The sequence below is a fragment of the Leptodactylus fuscus genome, chromosome 1 (genome assembly GCF_031893055.1).
Source record: "Leptodactylus fuscus isolate aLepFus1 chromosome 1, aLepFus1.hap2, whole genome shotgun sequence".
Lineage (NCBI taxonomy): Eukaryota > Metazoa > Chordata > Amphibia > Anura > Leptodactylidae > Leptodactylus > Leptodactylus fuscus.
Window position 1 is genome coordinate 73,309,748 of NC_134265.1, and position 15,843 is coordinate 73,325,590.

Genomic DNA, 15,843 nt, shown 5'->3' on the forward strand with positions numbered 1-15,843 from the left:
AAGCGCACTTGTAAGGTACCATACTGTAAGAAATAAGTAGGTTGTGAATTATACATATGAAAGCTTAATGTTGGCATTTTAGCTGTAGCAGGAAAGGCTTTGTAGGAGTTGAGACGTTATTTGATAAAATATAATGAAGTGCTTCATTCAAAACATGGTAGGCTGAGTAAGACGGGGTGTCCTGTGGATAGCCGCATTTAGTTTTGGAGTGTGCTGTTCATAAACTTGCCCTGGATTCATGGGTAGTAAATGTAATGAGATCTGCTGTGTGTTGTGTCATTTACGTTTCAATTAGAAAACAGCAAGTGCTCTCTTATTTCTGTATACTAAATTAATAGACTGTAATAAGTTTAATGCAAGCATACATGCCTCCTACATGTCCTTGTCCCGGTAATAGAAGCCAAAGCGTAGGACTTAATTACAAGGTAATATCAATATATCCAGTGGAGGCTTTGTTTTTTCTGTATAGTTTGAGATAGAATCATATTGCGTAGATTAAAGTTTTAGTGTGTGTGTGTGCGTGTGTGTGTGTGTATATATATATATATATATATATATATATATATATATATATATATTCAGGTCTGTTATTAATATAGGAAAAGGTTCTTTACTATAAGATCAGTTGACCAGTAATAGTTTCTGACCCATGATTTAGAACTATTGAACTTTTTAGACTTATATCCTAAATTTAATGAAGATAAATACATAGAGGGAAATTATCTGAATGGGAGATGAAAATGTGTTGGGGGATTAAGCAGGGGTTGTAGACTTCTCTTTGGGTCAAACAGGCTAGTGTGAGAATTGTTTAATTTGAAGTGACTACTATCCTACTAGTAACATGTTTTGTGAGCCCACTGGAGGGTCCTTTTAATAAATATATACTTTACCAGCTCAAGAAGATACTCCATAGTACCCACAAATTGTAAATCTAGTTCATATGATGGAACCTTTCATCCTATACTCCTAGGTCATGGCAATTTGGTCCTGAGAGGTCCATCATAAAACAACAGGGAGGCCACCAACACTCCCACAGCTTTGGTTTGTGCATATGGTGACAGAAGCCAGCATGGGATCTACCTCAGCTTTCGACATAAGGTTGCTTTCCAAGCAACTAAAACCAATTTTTGTGTGGGTATAGAATCTGTTACATATATATTTGCAAATTACATGGAAACAGCTTGGCTCTTTTTAGATTGCCTTTGTTATTCCAGTTACTAAAATTTAGAGCTGTGCACTGATACTGTTTCTAAGGAAGTAAATATAATGGCATGAAATGTAAAATGGAAAGCAGCTGGATGTGCCGTAGTAATACAAATGAAGAACATTGCAGCTTAAGAAAAATCTTATTTTTGTTCTGAAATCATTCTTGATTGCTCTGGTTTGTAGAATATCCAACACAATTGTAATTCTGATCTCACGGTAAGCTTGAAGAAGCTTATACAATGTATCTTCCTCCCTCCTTGGGTACTCTAATCTTGAATTCCTATGTTGCCTGAATTGTATATCAAGAGGTTTCTGTCTATTGTACTGCACATTATACATTTTAAGTGGGGACTACAGTGTTAATGTACAAACCTGTTATTATGTCCTTATTATTCAGCATCCAATTAGACATTAATTCATCTGAGTAATATTGTAATTTCCAGAATACTCCCTGATCACACTATATAGAACACACATGTCATCTTCCATAAAATATCAGTTAGTACACCCTTGTAATCCGAAAATGGGGTCTTTTCTGTCAACAGTGTTTACACACTATGATCATAGTGAGAATTCTGACTATAAAATAATAACATTACATTCACTGGGAGATTCCATTTATACACAAGTGAAAATGACATAAGTGGAAGCTGTATAAGTAAAAGTTGATGCTTGGAAGAGCATGACTTTTTGTCTCTCTTAAAATTATATTAGACCGGGGAAGGTGAAAAAAATAGACCTACTCACCTGTCCCCTGTGGTCCGGTGTCTCCCAGTGCGGTTCAGTCCTGCTTTTCCACTGTTTTGTTTTGCCAAAAGTCCTTTCCAGCTGTGACGTTCCAAGTCCCTTTCCTAATTGGTCTTAGTGGTCCAGCAAATGAAAACTCAATTTGAAGCTTACCTTAGAGCCAATCACTTCCCGCCATGGATTCACAAATAACCAGTTCATGATGATATGTCTTGTTTGTACAATAGCACCAAAATGAAATAGGAGTGCAAAATAACTCTGCCTTAAAATATAGTAATATGATAAATGAGAAAATCAGGTCAAAAAAGAATAATCACAAACCCACAGAAGTTAAAAAAAATTACATTTTATTTGCACATTTTTTTTTTTTTTATCAAAAACACTATCGTGGTCCATGGTAACACCCCAATGCAACACAATTTTATAAATTTCATGATGGTGCCTTTATAATGCTATTTAGTATACAGGTTATAATTCCTAGATAGGGAAAGAAGTATTCAAATATGTCTTCCTAGATAGAAAAAGGAAAACTCACTCTAGCGCCATCTTTTGGAAGATAGCTTCTCGCAGATCAATACCTAATTTTCTGTGGAACCTAGACACATTGCCTGGGATTAAAACTAAACCAGAACACCTCTGTCAAAAGAAAAAGACTCATCTACAAACAACTATTTACATTGATGTATAAGGAGCTACATTCCAAAAGGAGGTGCTAGGGTGAGTTTTCTTTTTCCCATCTAGAAAAACGTATTCAAATATTCCTTTCCCAGAATTCTAAGTCTTTGTCCTGGGATTTTAGATGGATCTATTTTGGACAGACACTTGACACAGATGTGAACTGAGCCTAAACAGTGTAGTGATAATTGATTGAAGATAAATATTCCATTTTGTATTAATTATGATGTTACTCATTGTTACATTCGTTGTTCACCATGTTCCTATCCTTTTTTACCAGGTAGATAAAAAAATTGTAAGAACAGAAATTGGAGTCCTTCTACGTCTTTCACATCCGAATATTGTAAGTCTGATGTTATTTTGAATAAATACTGGAAAATAAATTTTGTTACTTTTGTTAATTTAAGTAGTGACCCCCACCTGTTGTCAGCCCATATTTGAACAGGGGTCGTTTTTTGGCTTTAGATTACTGTATTAGTGATATTGTTCATATAGAAACCTAAATATCAAAAATACAATGTCCCCACCTATTCAGATATGTTTTTCCATCATCACAGACTACAAATGAAACCTGTCGTCTGATCCTACAAGCCAGTGTGCTTCCTCTGGCCTTCTTCTTGCTGTCCTATAGACAATAGAAGAAGGGACAGATTATAGGGAACCTGTCAGGAGGTTTTTCTACCATAAACTGGCCCCTCATTTCTAGGATCAAGTAGTTCCCTTTCCTTTGGGGCCCCTCTTTAATCTTTCTGTTGCAGCAAAGTGATGTTATAAAGTAGTCACGGTGGGCAGGGAGTAGCTCCGGCCAAGTCACGCAGTCCACTTGGTAATCACGTCTTGTGGGAATGACTGACATCACCCTCACAGTCTGCTCACTCCTTGACGTGATTACCAAGTGGATAGTATGACTAGGCCGAGGCTGCTCCCGCTCTATTTACTTAGAATAATTCACATATGAGTCTTTATGCTTCCAGACATTTATAACTACACGTTGCTGCAGCAGAAAGATTACAGAGGGCAACAATGGAAAGGGAATTACTTCATCCCGGACATGATGGGGCCAGTTTATGGTGGAAAAACCACCTGACAGGTTCTCTTGAAAGACATTAACATTCAATGCAGGATCAGACTACACAGGCTTGTACGTAGTCTGTACCAATGGATAAAATTAGGTCTCTTTATACCCAAGTGGTAGTCATTTTTTATTAAAAATATTCATAAAATTACTTTATTTTTTATTTTTGATGTGTTATAGTAGCTTGAAATTAGATATTAGATAATATGTCATATAGATGCTAATGTCATGTAAACTAATGAAATTTCATGTAATTTTCTTCTAGATAAAACTGAAGGAGATATTTGAAACCCCTTTGGAAATTAGTCTTGTTCTTGAATTGGTGACTGGAGGTGAATTGTTTGATAGGTGAGCGATGAACCTTTGCTTACCACACTTCACAATTGCTTTTTGTCTATATTCAGGTGAATGAGAAATAAAATGATCTAAAAATCACTCACAACACAAACATATTAGAATCTGAACTTCTGTATTAGCAAATAACAGTGCCCCTGAGACTTAGACACTTAGCAGAGAGCCTTCTATTGTTCGAGAGTCTTGGACTCCTGATAAAAGCTGGCTCCAAATGAAGTCATAATCGTGTCTCAGTAAGATTGATGTGTTTTGTTCATAGAGCTGGGAGATGCAAATGATCCTATCCTCTGGATTCCTGTTAAATGTGAGACTAAGGGAAATGGTGCAGTTTTGACATCAGTGTCAAAACTTTACCCTGAATCCCTGTTTTCAATGGGAGTAGAGATTTAAAGGGGTTGTCCAGGATAAACTAAGAATTAACCCCTAAACTAAACCCCCTCCCCCTGCCTACTGCTAATAAAAATTTGGATTTATCTATACCCAAAAACAATTGATTATGAAGATAATCTTGTTTCCCTTAGTCCTAACAGCGGCACAATATGGGGTATTTCAGAGAAGGGAAATCCAACTACAGGCGGAAGATGGAACTACAGATGGGGGAGGGTAGAATCTCGAAGGTGTGGGACAGCCTTAAGCCTATATCTAGACACAAACAAAAGGCAGCTCACCAGATAGAAGGTGACAGGAAGTGGCTTAACGAGCTTAATCTATTCTTCAATAGATTTGACTCCAAGCCAACGCTCCCTTCACCAACATGTCAGTCAATCCCCCTCCCCTCACACACCAAGACCCAACCCCCACCGACCTGCAGTCATCTGTAATCTGAATATCTGATCCTCAAGGAGTCTCAGGTGTGTAGGAAAATCAAGAGGATTAAAGCAGACAAGGCCAGAGGACCTGATGGAATATGCAAAAGAGTTCTTAAAATGTGCGGTGACCAGCTGGGTGGTATTATTACACACATGTACAATATGAGTCTAAAGCTGGGAATGGTACATCAACTGTGGAAGACATCTTGTGTGGTACCAGTCCCAAAGAAACCCAACTCGATGGGCTACAATGACTACCGACCTGTAGCACTGACATCCCACCTGATGAAGGTCCTAGAGAGACTGGTCCTGACACACCTACACCCCCTAATGAGCTCTGCTCTGGACCCCCTCCAGTTTGCCTATCGGCCGGGCATTGGGGTAGATGACGCCATCATCCACCTTCTTCACAGAGCTCTCTCTACCTGGAGAAACCCGGGAACACTGTGAGAATAATGTACTTTGATTTCTCCAGTGCGTTCAACACCATTCAGCCAGGGCTATTGAGGGAGAAGCTGAACCTCGGTGGTGTGGACCATCACCTGTCCAACTGGATACTTGACTACCTGACAAACCGCCCTCAGTATGTGAGAGCCCAGGACTGTGTGTCTGACACTGTGATCTGTAGTACGGGGGCACCACAAGGTACAGTTCTTGCCCCACTTCTCTTCACACTGTACACTTCTGACTTTAGGCACAACTCATCCAGTACTCCGATGACTTTGCAATAGTAGGCCTCATCACTGATGGTGACGATAGGGAGTACAGAGACTTAAACCGGGACTTTGTTGAATGGTGCCAGCAGAACCACCTCAGGATTAATGCTGGGAAGACCAAGGAGATGGTGGTGGACTTTAGTAAATGGAGAAGTGCTCCGAGCCTGGTGGAGATCCAAGGGACATGCATTGAGATAGTCAGGACCTATAAGTATCTGGGTGTGCTCCTCAATAATAAACTAGACTGGGCTCATCACCTGGAGGCGCTGCACAGAAAGGGCCACAGCAGACTCTACCTGCTCAGGAGGCTGAGGGCCTTCGGAGTCCAGGGGCCACTTCTTAGGGCCTTTTTCAACTCTGTGGTTGCTTCAGCCATCTTTTTCGGTGTGGCCTGCTGAGGGAGCATTATATCAACCAGGGACAGAAATAGACTTGACAGGCTGATCAGAAGGGCCAGCTCTGTCCTGGGGAGCCCCCTGGACCCAGTACAGGTGGTGGGTGACAGAAGGATACTGTCCGTGGTGACCTCCTTGCAGGAGAACAAATCCCACCCCATGTATGGGACCTTGATGGCACTTGGCAGCCAAGTGTGAGAAGGAGCGCTATCGCAGGTCCTTCCTTCCAACCGTGACCAGGCTGTATAATCTACATCAGACCAAGCGAAGATCACTCTTTACAGAAAACTAATGATTATGATTATGAAGTCTTCCTTCTTCTTCTTCTGTTCCTTAGCTGCTATGGACTCCTAGTATATCTTTTCTTCTCAGCATATGTGTGTCTACTTCTGTAATATATTACTATGTATTATCCTGTATCTGTATTACTATGCTGCTGTAACATGCTGAAATGTCCCCACTGTGGGACTATTAAAGGATTATCTTATCTTATCTTATTTTCTGCCCCTGTGTGCTGGTAGGACAGGCGGAATGTTTTAATTAGCCAATAAAGTACATTAAATCCTCTGTAAAAAACTAAATCCAGCAAAGTCGAAGTGGAAAGTAAAGATTTCCTTCTTTATTGTTTACATCTTCTTATAAAAGCAGTAATGCATACATGTTATAGAACTTTTTTCTTGTCATATGATGTATCAATAAAGTACATGGTTTGCCCTATAAGAGGGTACAAGAACCTCCCCCTGCATGTTTATACAAAAGTAATACATGTAACAACAACAAATAAGAAGCTGCATACAATCAAATTGACTCCCTGGGTGGGAAGTCTTGTGCCGCTGTTAGGACTAAGGGAAACAAGATTATCTTCATAATCGCTTGTTCCCTATCGTCCGTACCAGCGGCACAATATGGGGAGATAGCAAGTAATCCCCTTTTAGGGTGGGATCACACTACAACAGAGCTCAACACAGTACGAGCAAAGGCCGTAGATTCTGAGACACGGTTCCTTAAACGATAGTGGGATATGAAGGTAGACTCAGAGAACCATGAAGCAGCAGTGCAGATCTGGTCCAAAGACAGCGCCTTGCTTTCTGCACTGGAGGTGGAAACCACCCTCATTGAATGGGCTTGAAGAAGGGCTGGAGGAGATAGCCCTTGGGAGGCATAGGAGACCTTAATCATCTCCCTGACCCATTGCGATATTGAAGCCTTAGAGGCTTTGAGCCCCCTGTGCTTTCCCAGATAATTAATTAGGAGGTTCTCTGACTTCCTGAAAGAGCAGGTGCGACGCAAGTAAATCTGTAAGCACCTCACCAAGTCCAGTGTGTGGAATTTCTCCTCCTCAGGTGAGGAGGGAGAGGGGAAAAAAGCTGGAAGGGAAATCATCTGATTAATATTCGCTGTAGATAGGACCTTGGGTCTAAACCCTGGGAGAAATCGGAGCTGCACACGGTCAGGGAAGAAGGAAATATAAGGCTCCTCTGACGACAAAGCCTGCAGCTCACTGACCCTCTTGGTAGAAGTTATTGCCAACAAAAAAAAACGCTTTATAAGTTAAAGACTTAAGCGGGACTTCTTCCAGAGGCTCAAATGGGTCTGCAAATAATGCGGTAAGGACCGTACTAAGGTCCCATTGGTGGACAGGGGTAGTAACTACCGGTCTCAGCCTAGTTGCTCCTTTGATAAAGGTGCTCACTAAAGGATCCTGAGACAAGTGCCTCCCCAGATAGGCGGACAGAGTGGCCACATGTACCTTCAATGTGGCTGCAGCCAGACCCCTGTCTAGACCGTCTTGAAGAAAATCCAGGATCACCCTTGTTGGGCAATCGGCGGAGTCTACTTCGTGCTGAAGACACCAAGCATTAAAGATGTTACCAATCCTTCGATAGTTGTTATTGGTAGACACTGCTCTGGCACTTGCAAGGGTCTTCAAGACGGCTTGAGACAGTCCTCTATTCCTTAATAGGGACTAGTCATCCTTCAGACTGTCAGGTTGAGTCTCCTCAGATCCTGGCATCTCAGCTCTTCTTGGATTACAAGGTCTGGGAGGGGGAAAGCCTCCAGTATATGCCTTGACTCATCTTTATGAGCTGGGCAAACCAAGCCCTTTTTGGCCAGAACAGGATTATGGCATTTCCCAAGGCTTGGTCCTGTCTTATTTTTATCAATACCTTTGGTATGATTGGAATGGGAGGGAAGATTTAGAGAAGCCTGAACCTTCATGGGATGGACAGGGCATCCACTGCCAAGGGACAGAGAGCAGAAGGTCCCCACCTTGGCATTGAGTCGGGTTACCATAAGATCGACCTCCAGGAGACCCCATCTCTGGACGATCTGGTGAAATGCGTCTTGACTGAGAGACCATTCTCCTGATACAGTGATACCTGGACTCAACTGATCCGCTACTATGTTCAGGGAGCCCTTGATGTGAACAGCGGATAACTGGGTCAGATTCTTTTCTGCCCAGGAAAATATAGGATTCGCCTCTCTGAGCAGGGCTGGAGATCTGGTGCCATCTTGCTTGTTCAGATAGATTACAGTGGTCATGTTGTCTGAATGAACCTTCACTGCTTTGCCTCTGAGATCCTGAGCAAAGTGAAGAAGCGCCAGGTAGACTGCACTGAACTCTTTGATATTGGACGTTCCCAACTCCGGTCTCCTCCAACAACCTTGCACAGTCTTGTCTTCCAGATGGGCTCCCCATGCCAGATGGAATGCATCTGTTGTCAACAGGGTCCACACTGTAGGGACTGAGGACCTTCCGTCTTTTAGGTCTATCCACCATCTGAGGGAAAGACGGGTACTGGGAGAAAGGCAGATCTTCTTGTGCAATCCCAGTGGAGATCCATTCCAGGTTCTCAACACTTCTGTATGAAGGGGACGCAAATGCCATAAAGTCCAAGGGACCACTCTGGCCGAGGATGACATCAGGCCGAGGACTCTCATGGCGGTGCGGATGGTAACTCACCGGGTCCGAAATAGGAAGCGGGCGGCAGCCTCTATTCTCAACCTCCTTGGGCTGGAATGGAAGATCTGCATCGACTCTGAATCCTCAATGAAACCCAGGAACTTCTTCCGGGTAGCTGGCGCGATCTCTGATTTCTCCCATGACTATCCAACCTAACTTCTGTAGGAAGTTGATAGGTATCTGGAGATGATGTTCGAGTATTGCAGTAGACTGAGCCTTTATGATCCAGTCGTTCAAGTAGGGAATGATGAATAGGCCTTGTAGTCTGAGGGCGGTGGCGATCGGAGCGACCACCTTGATGAATACGAATGGGGGTAAGGAAATGCCGAACGGCAGTGCGGTGAATTGATAATGCTCTCTGTGGTCAGACATATAAATGGCGATTCTGGGATACTTCCTGTGAGGACAAAAAATAGGGACATGGAGATACTCGTCTTTGAGATCTAGAGTGATCATTACTTCTCCCTGCAGAAGAAAAGATGTTACAGAGTCTACAGACTCCATCCAGAAAGATCTTCTTATTACGTATCGGTTGAGGTACCTTAGATCGATAATCATTCTCCAGTCTCCTGAAGGTTCTGGAACTAGGAAGGCTGGAGAGTAAACCCTCAGACCGAAGTCTGAGGGAGGAATCCTTTCTAGAGCCCCTTTTGCGATATACTCCGCAACCGAAGCTTCCTGGATGGCTTGCTGAGCAACGGGAAGAAGTCGGGTGATGACAACCAGTCAGGAGGTAGATGATCAAACTCTATGGAGTAACCGCGTTCTACCACCTCTACAACCCAAAGATCTTCTATGTGGGTTCTCCATGCCGCTGAAAAATAGAAAAGACGTCCTCCAACATGAATTATGGCCATAGAGAGCGGCGCCCCATCAAAATTCAGGCTTCTTTTTGGGGTCATCCTTGGATTACCACGACTCGCGCCTCTAGGATGGTATCTAGACCGCCGTTGTTGCTGGCGTCTAAGGCCAGATGTTGACCCTCGACCCCTAGGAGCGGGAGGTCTCCTTCCTCTGGAGGCTTGCGGCAGTGTTTTCCCTTTGTCCTCAGCTAGACCTTCCATGAGGTCATCGAGCCCTTGGCCGAATACCTTCCCAGACTCAAAGGGAAGGGAGCAGAGCGCAAATTTTGAGGCGAGATCAGCTCTCCAGGGTTTTAGCCATAAAGGCCTCATGGCGGCCGTAGACATAGCCATGGATTTAGAGGCGAGCTTTAGCTGTTGTCTGGCCGACTCCAAGGTGTAGTCCACTGCTCTGTGGAGGTTACGCATGGAAGCTAACATGTTATCATGAGGTACTCCCAAGTCAATGTCCCATTCAAGTTGAGGAAGACAGGTCCGCAGATAATCAGACACAGCAGTTGAGGCTATGGCCACTGAGGCCTGAGCTGAACTAGCGGAATACACCTTCTTTAGGTTGGAATCCGCTTTGCGATCCAGGATGTCCTAAAGATTCGAGCCATCTTCTAAGGCAGGGGTGGGCAATTAATTTTCCCATGGGGCCGCATAAGAAATTGAAACTATGCTAGAGTACTGCGCCATGGCAAATTTATCTCCACCCACTTCTACATTGACTCCGCCCATTCCCAATCATCTTTCCATGTACCCCCACAAAGTATAATCCTCCTACAGTCACCCGTACATTGTGTGTCCCCACATTATAATGTTCCCTTCCAACTGCCCCACAGTATTAAGTCCCTCACCTGATGCCCCAGTTTAAACCGGTGGAAACTAGAGGGGAATGAAGCTGTGACAGATGGAGGGGGACATTAAACAGTGGGGGTAGTTGGAGGGGGCAATAAATTGACAGCTGGAGCGGGACATCAAACTGGGGGCAACTAGAGGCAGGCAGGTCCCCCTCCAGCTACCTGCCCCCCCAGTTTAAGTGCCCTCTTCATCTACCCCATTTCATGTCCCCCCCTCCATCTCTCCCCCAGTTTCATGTCCCCCCCTCCATCTGCCATCTCTGCCCTAGTATAACAGTCCCCTTCCATCTCTGCCCCTAGGTTACTGAGACAAACACACAGACAGACACAGACAGACACATATAGACACACACACAGACACACACACATACAGACAGACACATATAGACACACACACAGACACACACACAGACAGACACACACACACACAGACAGACACATATAGACACGCAGACACACACATACAGACAGACAGATAGACACATATAGAAACACACACATACAGACAGACACATATAGACACACACACACACACTCTCCACCCTGCATCTCACCTTACATCTCTCAGTACCTTATAACACACACCACATGTCTCCATCTTCCTGCCGGCACTAAGACACGCCCCCTAGACACACCTCCCTAGACACGCCTCCCTAGTCAAGCTGTGCGGGCCGGTCTGAATCAGTCAGAGGGCCGGATATGGCCCGCAGGCCGGGCCTTGCCCAGGTCTGTTCTAAGATGACTACAGTCTGACGTGATAGTTTAGCCACTGCGAGGTCCACCTTTGGGGGAGGCCCCCACTTGTCCCATTGTGATGGGTCCATAGGGAAAAGGGACCTGAAGACTCTCTTAGAGGAATTGTCCCTTCTCAGGTTGTTTCTATTGCTGATGTATGATGCTGGCCAGAGATGCGTCCACATGGAAGATAATGTTCCCCCCAGAGGTGGATGTGGAGACTTCCCCGTCAACATCCTGGTCAACTGTAGACCGGATGGACTTCAGCAACCTCATAGCATAATAGAAGATAGGTCTGCTGGAAATAATAGATTCATTATCAGACGATTCTGAGTCGTCGCCCGCCTAGACCCTCTCCATAGAGGGGAGCGACAGGGAAAGCTTTTCAGGGCATGGCTTCTTTGCGAGCTGAGATACGGAAATACGGATGTCTACTAGAAGTGAGGAGATACTTTCACTTTCATTTAGGATCCATAATCACCAAACCACCTCGTTGTAGAGGGTCTATAATCTGCACCAGCAAGATGCTTCTGCTCATGATGTTCCTACAGGAGCAAAGGTAGCAGGCACTAAACATAGAGGAAATCTGGAGAGGACTCCGCTTACATTACTGGGCAGTGAATGAGCTGTAACACAGCTGAACAATCAGAACACCCTGTAGAGCAGGTAACAAAACCTAAATCTTTCTCTCAAAAAGAAAGAAAAGGGAAAGAAGAAGGGTTAACAGACACCTTCTTCCAACCCCTATAGGAGACCGCATGCGCAGTAGCCGTAGTAGAAGCCGCATGCTACTGCGCATGCACCCAGTCCATTTTTTTTTTATCAATCAGAAGTTTGCACCAGTGCCTTCCTGAAAGGATTCTTCCATTAATGCATCTAGTTCCACACCATCCAGTGTGAAGGGTATCACACCTGGTGGAACTGAGGCACAACAGCATCCTCTGCTTTGTGGGTCACTGATAAGCATTTATCTCAAATGATATGAGCGCTCTTTTTTTCTCTCCTATGCATCCACACCAGAGGCCATTGAAGAGCATTGTTGATGACGCTAGGCTGTAAAGCCCATCCTTCTGACAGTAGAGAGATATTAGTGCCGAAACTAACGGCACCGAGATATATCCGGAACCGGGCTGCATTCTGGGAAAGCTGACAGTGCACTGAATTCAACACACTCTCAGCTTTATAGCGGTATATAATACCACTGGTGCCAGACGATGTGAAAGGTCCTCTTTAAGCCTTTTTGACACATAACCAGGAAAAACTACAGATAATGTTCACTACAAAAAAATCACTTTTCACATTATACAAATTTTAGCTATTAAAAATAAAATGCTGCACATTTGTGTCCATCAGATATGTAGGCAGCAGTGCTGGTGTGGAGGCGATGTACACTGAATAAATCAGCACTTTCCTTATCTCTTAGTAGCTGATTGCCATAATGTCTACATTATCAGCCTCATACAGAGCAGCCATGGCGCTACACTAAGCAATTCCATTAAAAAAAAAATTTACACCTAAACACAGAGCTGTCAATGAAGAGACTTGAAATGTTTATAGAATTAATAATTTATCTCCATTTATAGCTTTTTCTAGAGAATAAAATTCTACATTTAACTTGATGTTTGCAAATATATTATGTGCACTAAATGCTATGTATCCATAGTGCTAAAGGAATGGTGTATTAGCACTAGATTACTAGTTATGTGCATTGTATCATATATGCAGCTCCGCTCCTGACACCTTTGGCATGTTTCACAGTTTTCAGGTTCACATCAGTGTACTGGACATTATTTTCATGCAAAAGATCTTTTATTCTCGCAACAAAAATGTCGTATTTTGGCATTAACATGCTTGTTTAGCTTGATATTATTGTAAGTCTATGGAAGCATTGAAGGGGATGACTAACTGTATAATACCTTTAGCTCCAACAGGCTTGTAGCCCTCTTATAGATGTTTCTATAGACATTGGATTATCACATGAGCGACATTAAAGTCAGCAGGAAAATTGATTAAAAAAAAACGAATGGAAGTCCCTTGTAGGGCAGCCCCTACACTTTCCAAAGATGCCTTTCTTATTTTGCATTGCAGCTCAATTTTGATGAAAATCAGTGTTTTATTCTTATACAATGTAGCTGAAAAGGGCTTTAGAGACATTTCTTCTCCTGCCAAGACTTGAGTCTGCCCTCCAAATATCCAACTGCAACTGCAGAGAAAGTGTGACAAAGTGGAAGATGCCTCTTAGGTAATGGCAGCGGAGCTAAGTGCCTGTTAGACATTATCTAGAGTAGAGGGTGAAGCCCCACTAGGGAAAAAAAATGCCCCTAAATTACTTTTCAGATAATCTTTGGAAAATGTAGAAGCAGCCCTACAAGGTACTGTCATTAGTTTGATACCAGTGTTCTTGCTGACAAATTCCCTTTAACCCATTTCCAACTTCTGCCATGATAGTACGGTGGGTGTCGGATTCTCACATGCTGTAATAGAAATGTCGTCTCTTGCAATACATTGCAAAGCGTTAGCATTGTCCTGCATTGTATTAATGATTAGACCTCCTGAGATTCAAGACCCGTAGGGAGGCTAATAATTACAGCCACAAAAAAAAGTAAAATAAATAAATAAATAAAAAATTTCCTTTTCCCTAAAACACATATAAAAGTACAAAAAAAAAACCCAAGTAAAACATGTACATATTAGGTATTCCTGTGTCTGAAAATACCTTGTCTACAAAAGACAAACTGACATTTTTTCGCTATCTCACCTTCCATAAAAAATATTTTTAAAAAACCAATCAAAGAAATACATTCCCCAAAATGGTATAACTAAAAAGCACATCGGTCCCTGCAAAAAAAGAGACATCCCTATGCATCCCTGTACACAGAAAAAGTTATATGTGTCAGAATATGGCAACTCCAAGAATTTTATTTTTTCTTTCTCAAAGCTTTGGATTTTTAAAGGGTAAGACCGGGGCCCCAAGGGCCAGAAACACTGCAATTTGCCTGCGGCGGAAACGCCGCTGGAAAAATTGCAGCGTTATACAGTAACTGCAAAGTGGATGGGATTCATGCGAACCCCATGCCCACTTTGCAGTAAAAACTGCATCGCGGACATGCTGCTATTTTCAAAACCAGCACAGTTTTGGAAATCGTAGCATGTCAATTATATCTACAGAACTTCGGTGGCATCCCTGTAGATAGAATGGTAACAGAAAGTCCATGGAGGAAAACTCTGTGAACTTTCTGTTCAAAGCGCTGCGTTCCCGCAGCATTTTTTCCCGCAGCTCTTTAGCGCTGTGAATCGCCCCGTGGGGCCTTAGATTTAAAGTGTAAAAATAAACTATATAAGTTTGGTATCCCCAGAATCTTCCCATCCCCTAGAATACACTTTGGCTGCACTGTAAAAACAAACACTGTAAAAACAAAGCCCATAAAAAGTCACGCAAGCTCAGTTTTTTTCCAATTCCACCCCATTTTGAAAATTTTTTCCAGCTTCTCAGTAAGTGTACAGAATATTCATTGGTACCATTACAAAGTACAATTTGTCCTGGAAACATTAAGGGCCCCTTCACACTACAGATGCGCTGCCTGATTCTGAACGTTAAAATACGGTCAGAATCAGCACATATAAAGCAGATCCCATTCATTTCAATGGGAGCTGGCATACGAGTGCTCCCCATTGAAATGAATGGGCTGCTTTAGACTCTAGGAGCGTTCTCATTGAAGTGAATGGGAAGCGCTCACGTGTACGGCTCGCCATGTGAAGGGGCCCGGCGCTCGGCTCAGTCCGAGCCGTACACGGGAGTGCTTCCCATTCACTTCAATGGATGCGCTCGTAGAGTAAAAAGCAGCCCATTCATTTCAATGGGGAAAGCTCGTATGCCGGCTCGTATACGTGCTGATTCTGCCTGATTCAGGCAGCGTATCAGTAGTGTGAAGGGGCCCTTAGTCCTCATACGGTTCTGTGAACAGAAAATTAAAAAAGTTATGGGGCTTGGAAAGCAGGGAGTCAAAAAATGCCTGCAGTAGGAAGGGGTTAAACATCGTGGGCAATCTGATAGTCTGAAGGTTTGAAAAAAAGAGTCTGAAAACATCTTACGTCCTATCCAGTCTTGTTGAGATTGTTTGATGATATTTTGTAAAGGGAAACAGAATGTGAATAGAAATCACTTAATGGTTGCTCTACTGTAACTCTACTGTAATAGACTATAATGTAGCAATAATGGATCTTATCCAATTGTTCTACCTATTCTTATAGATAGTGAGTCATGTTTTAATGTAAAAACTGTACTACTGTATTCCCCTTAGACGATGCAAAATTGTATTTTAATGAGACCAATTAAATAGACAGGCAGCTGTGACATATATAGCATACAGATGTACAAGCGCTATCTGCTTCTGCCGATATTCTGAAAAGGAGCGGCAAACTCAATACCAAACCAATCACAATGCATTGTAGGGGACCTTG

General features: G+C 43.0%; 1 protein-coding gene across 2 annotated transcripts in view; it reads left to right on the forward strand.

Annotated features, from left to right (window-relative positions):
* The window catches only part of CAMK4 (calcium/calmodulin dependent protein kinase IV), a 173,725-nt gene that overhangs the window by 108,154 nt on the left and 49,728 nt on the right, over positions 1-15,843 (forward strand). For both annotated transcript variants that reach the window (XM_075272257.1, XM_075272258.1), the window contains 2 exons: positions 2,909-2,971; positions 3,969-4,051. In XM_075272257.1, coding sequence (XP_075128358.1) covers positions 2,909-2,971; positions 3,969-4,051 — 146 coding nt within the window. The remainder of the gene's footprint in view (positions 1-2,908; positions 2,972-3,968; positions 4,052-15,843) is intronic.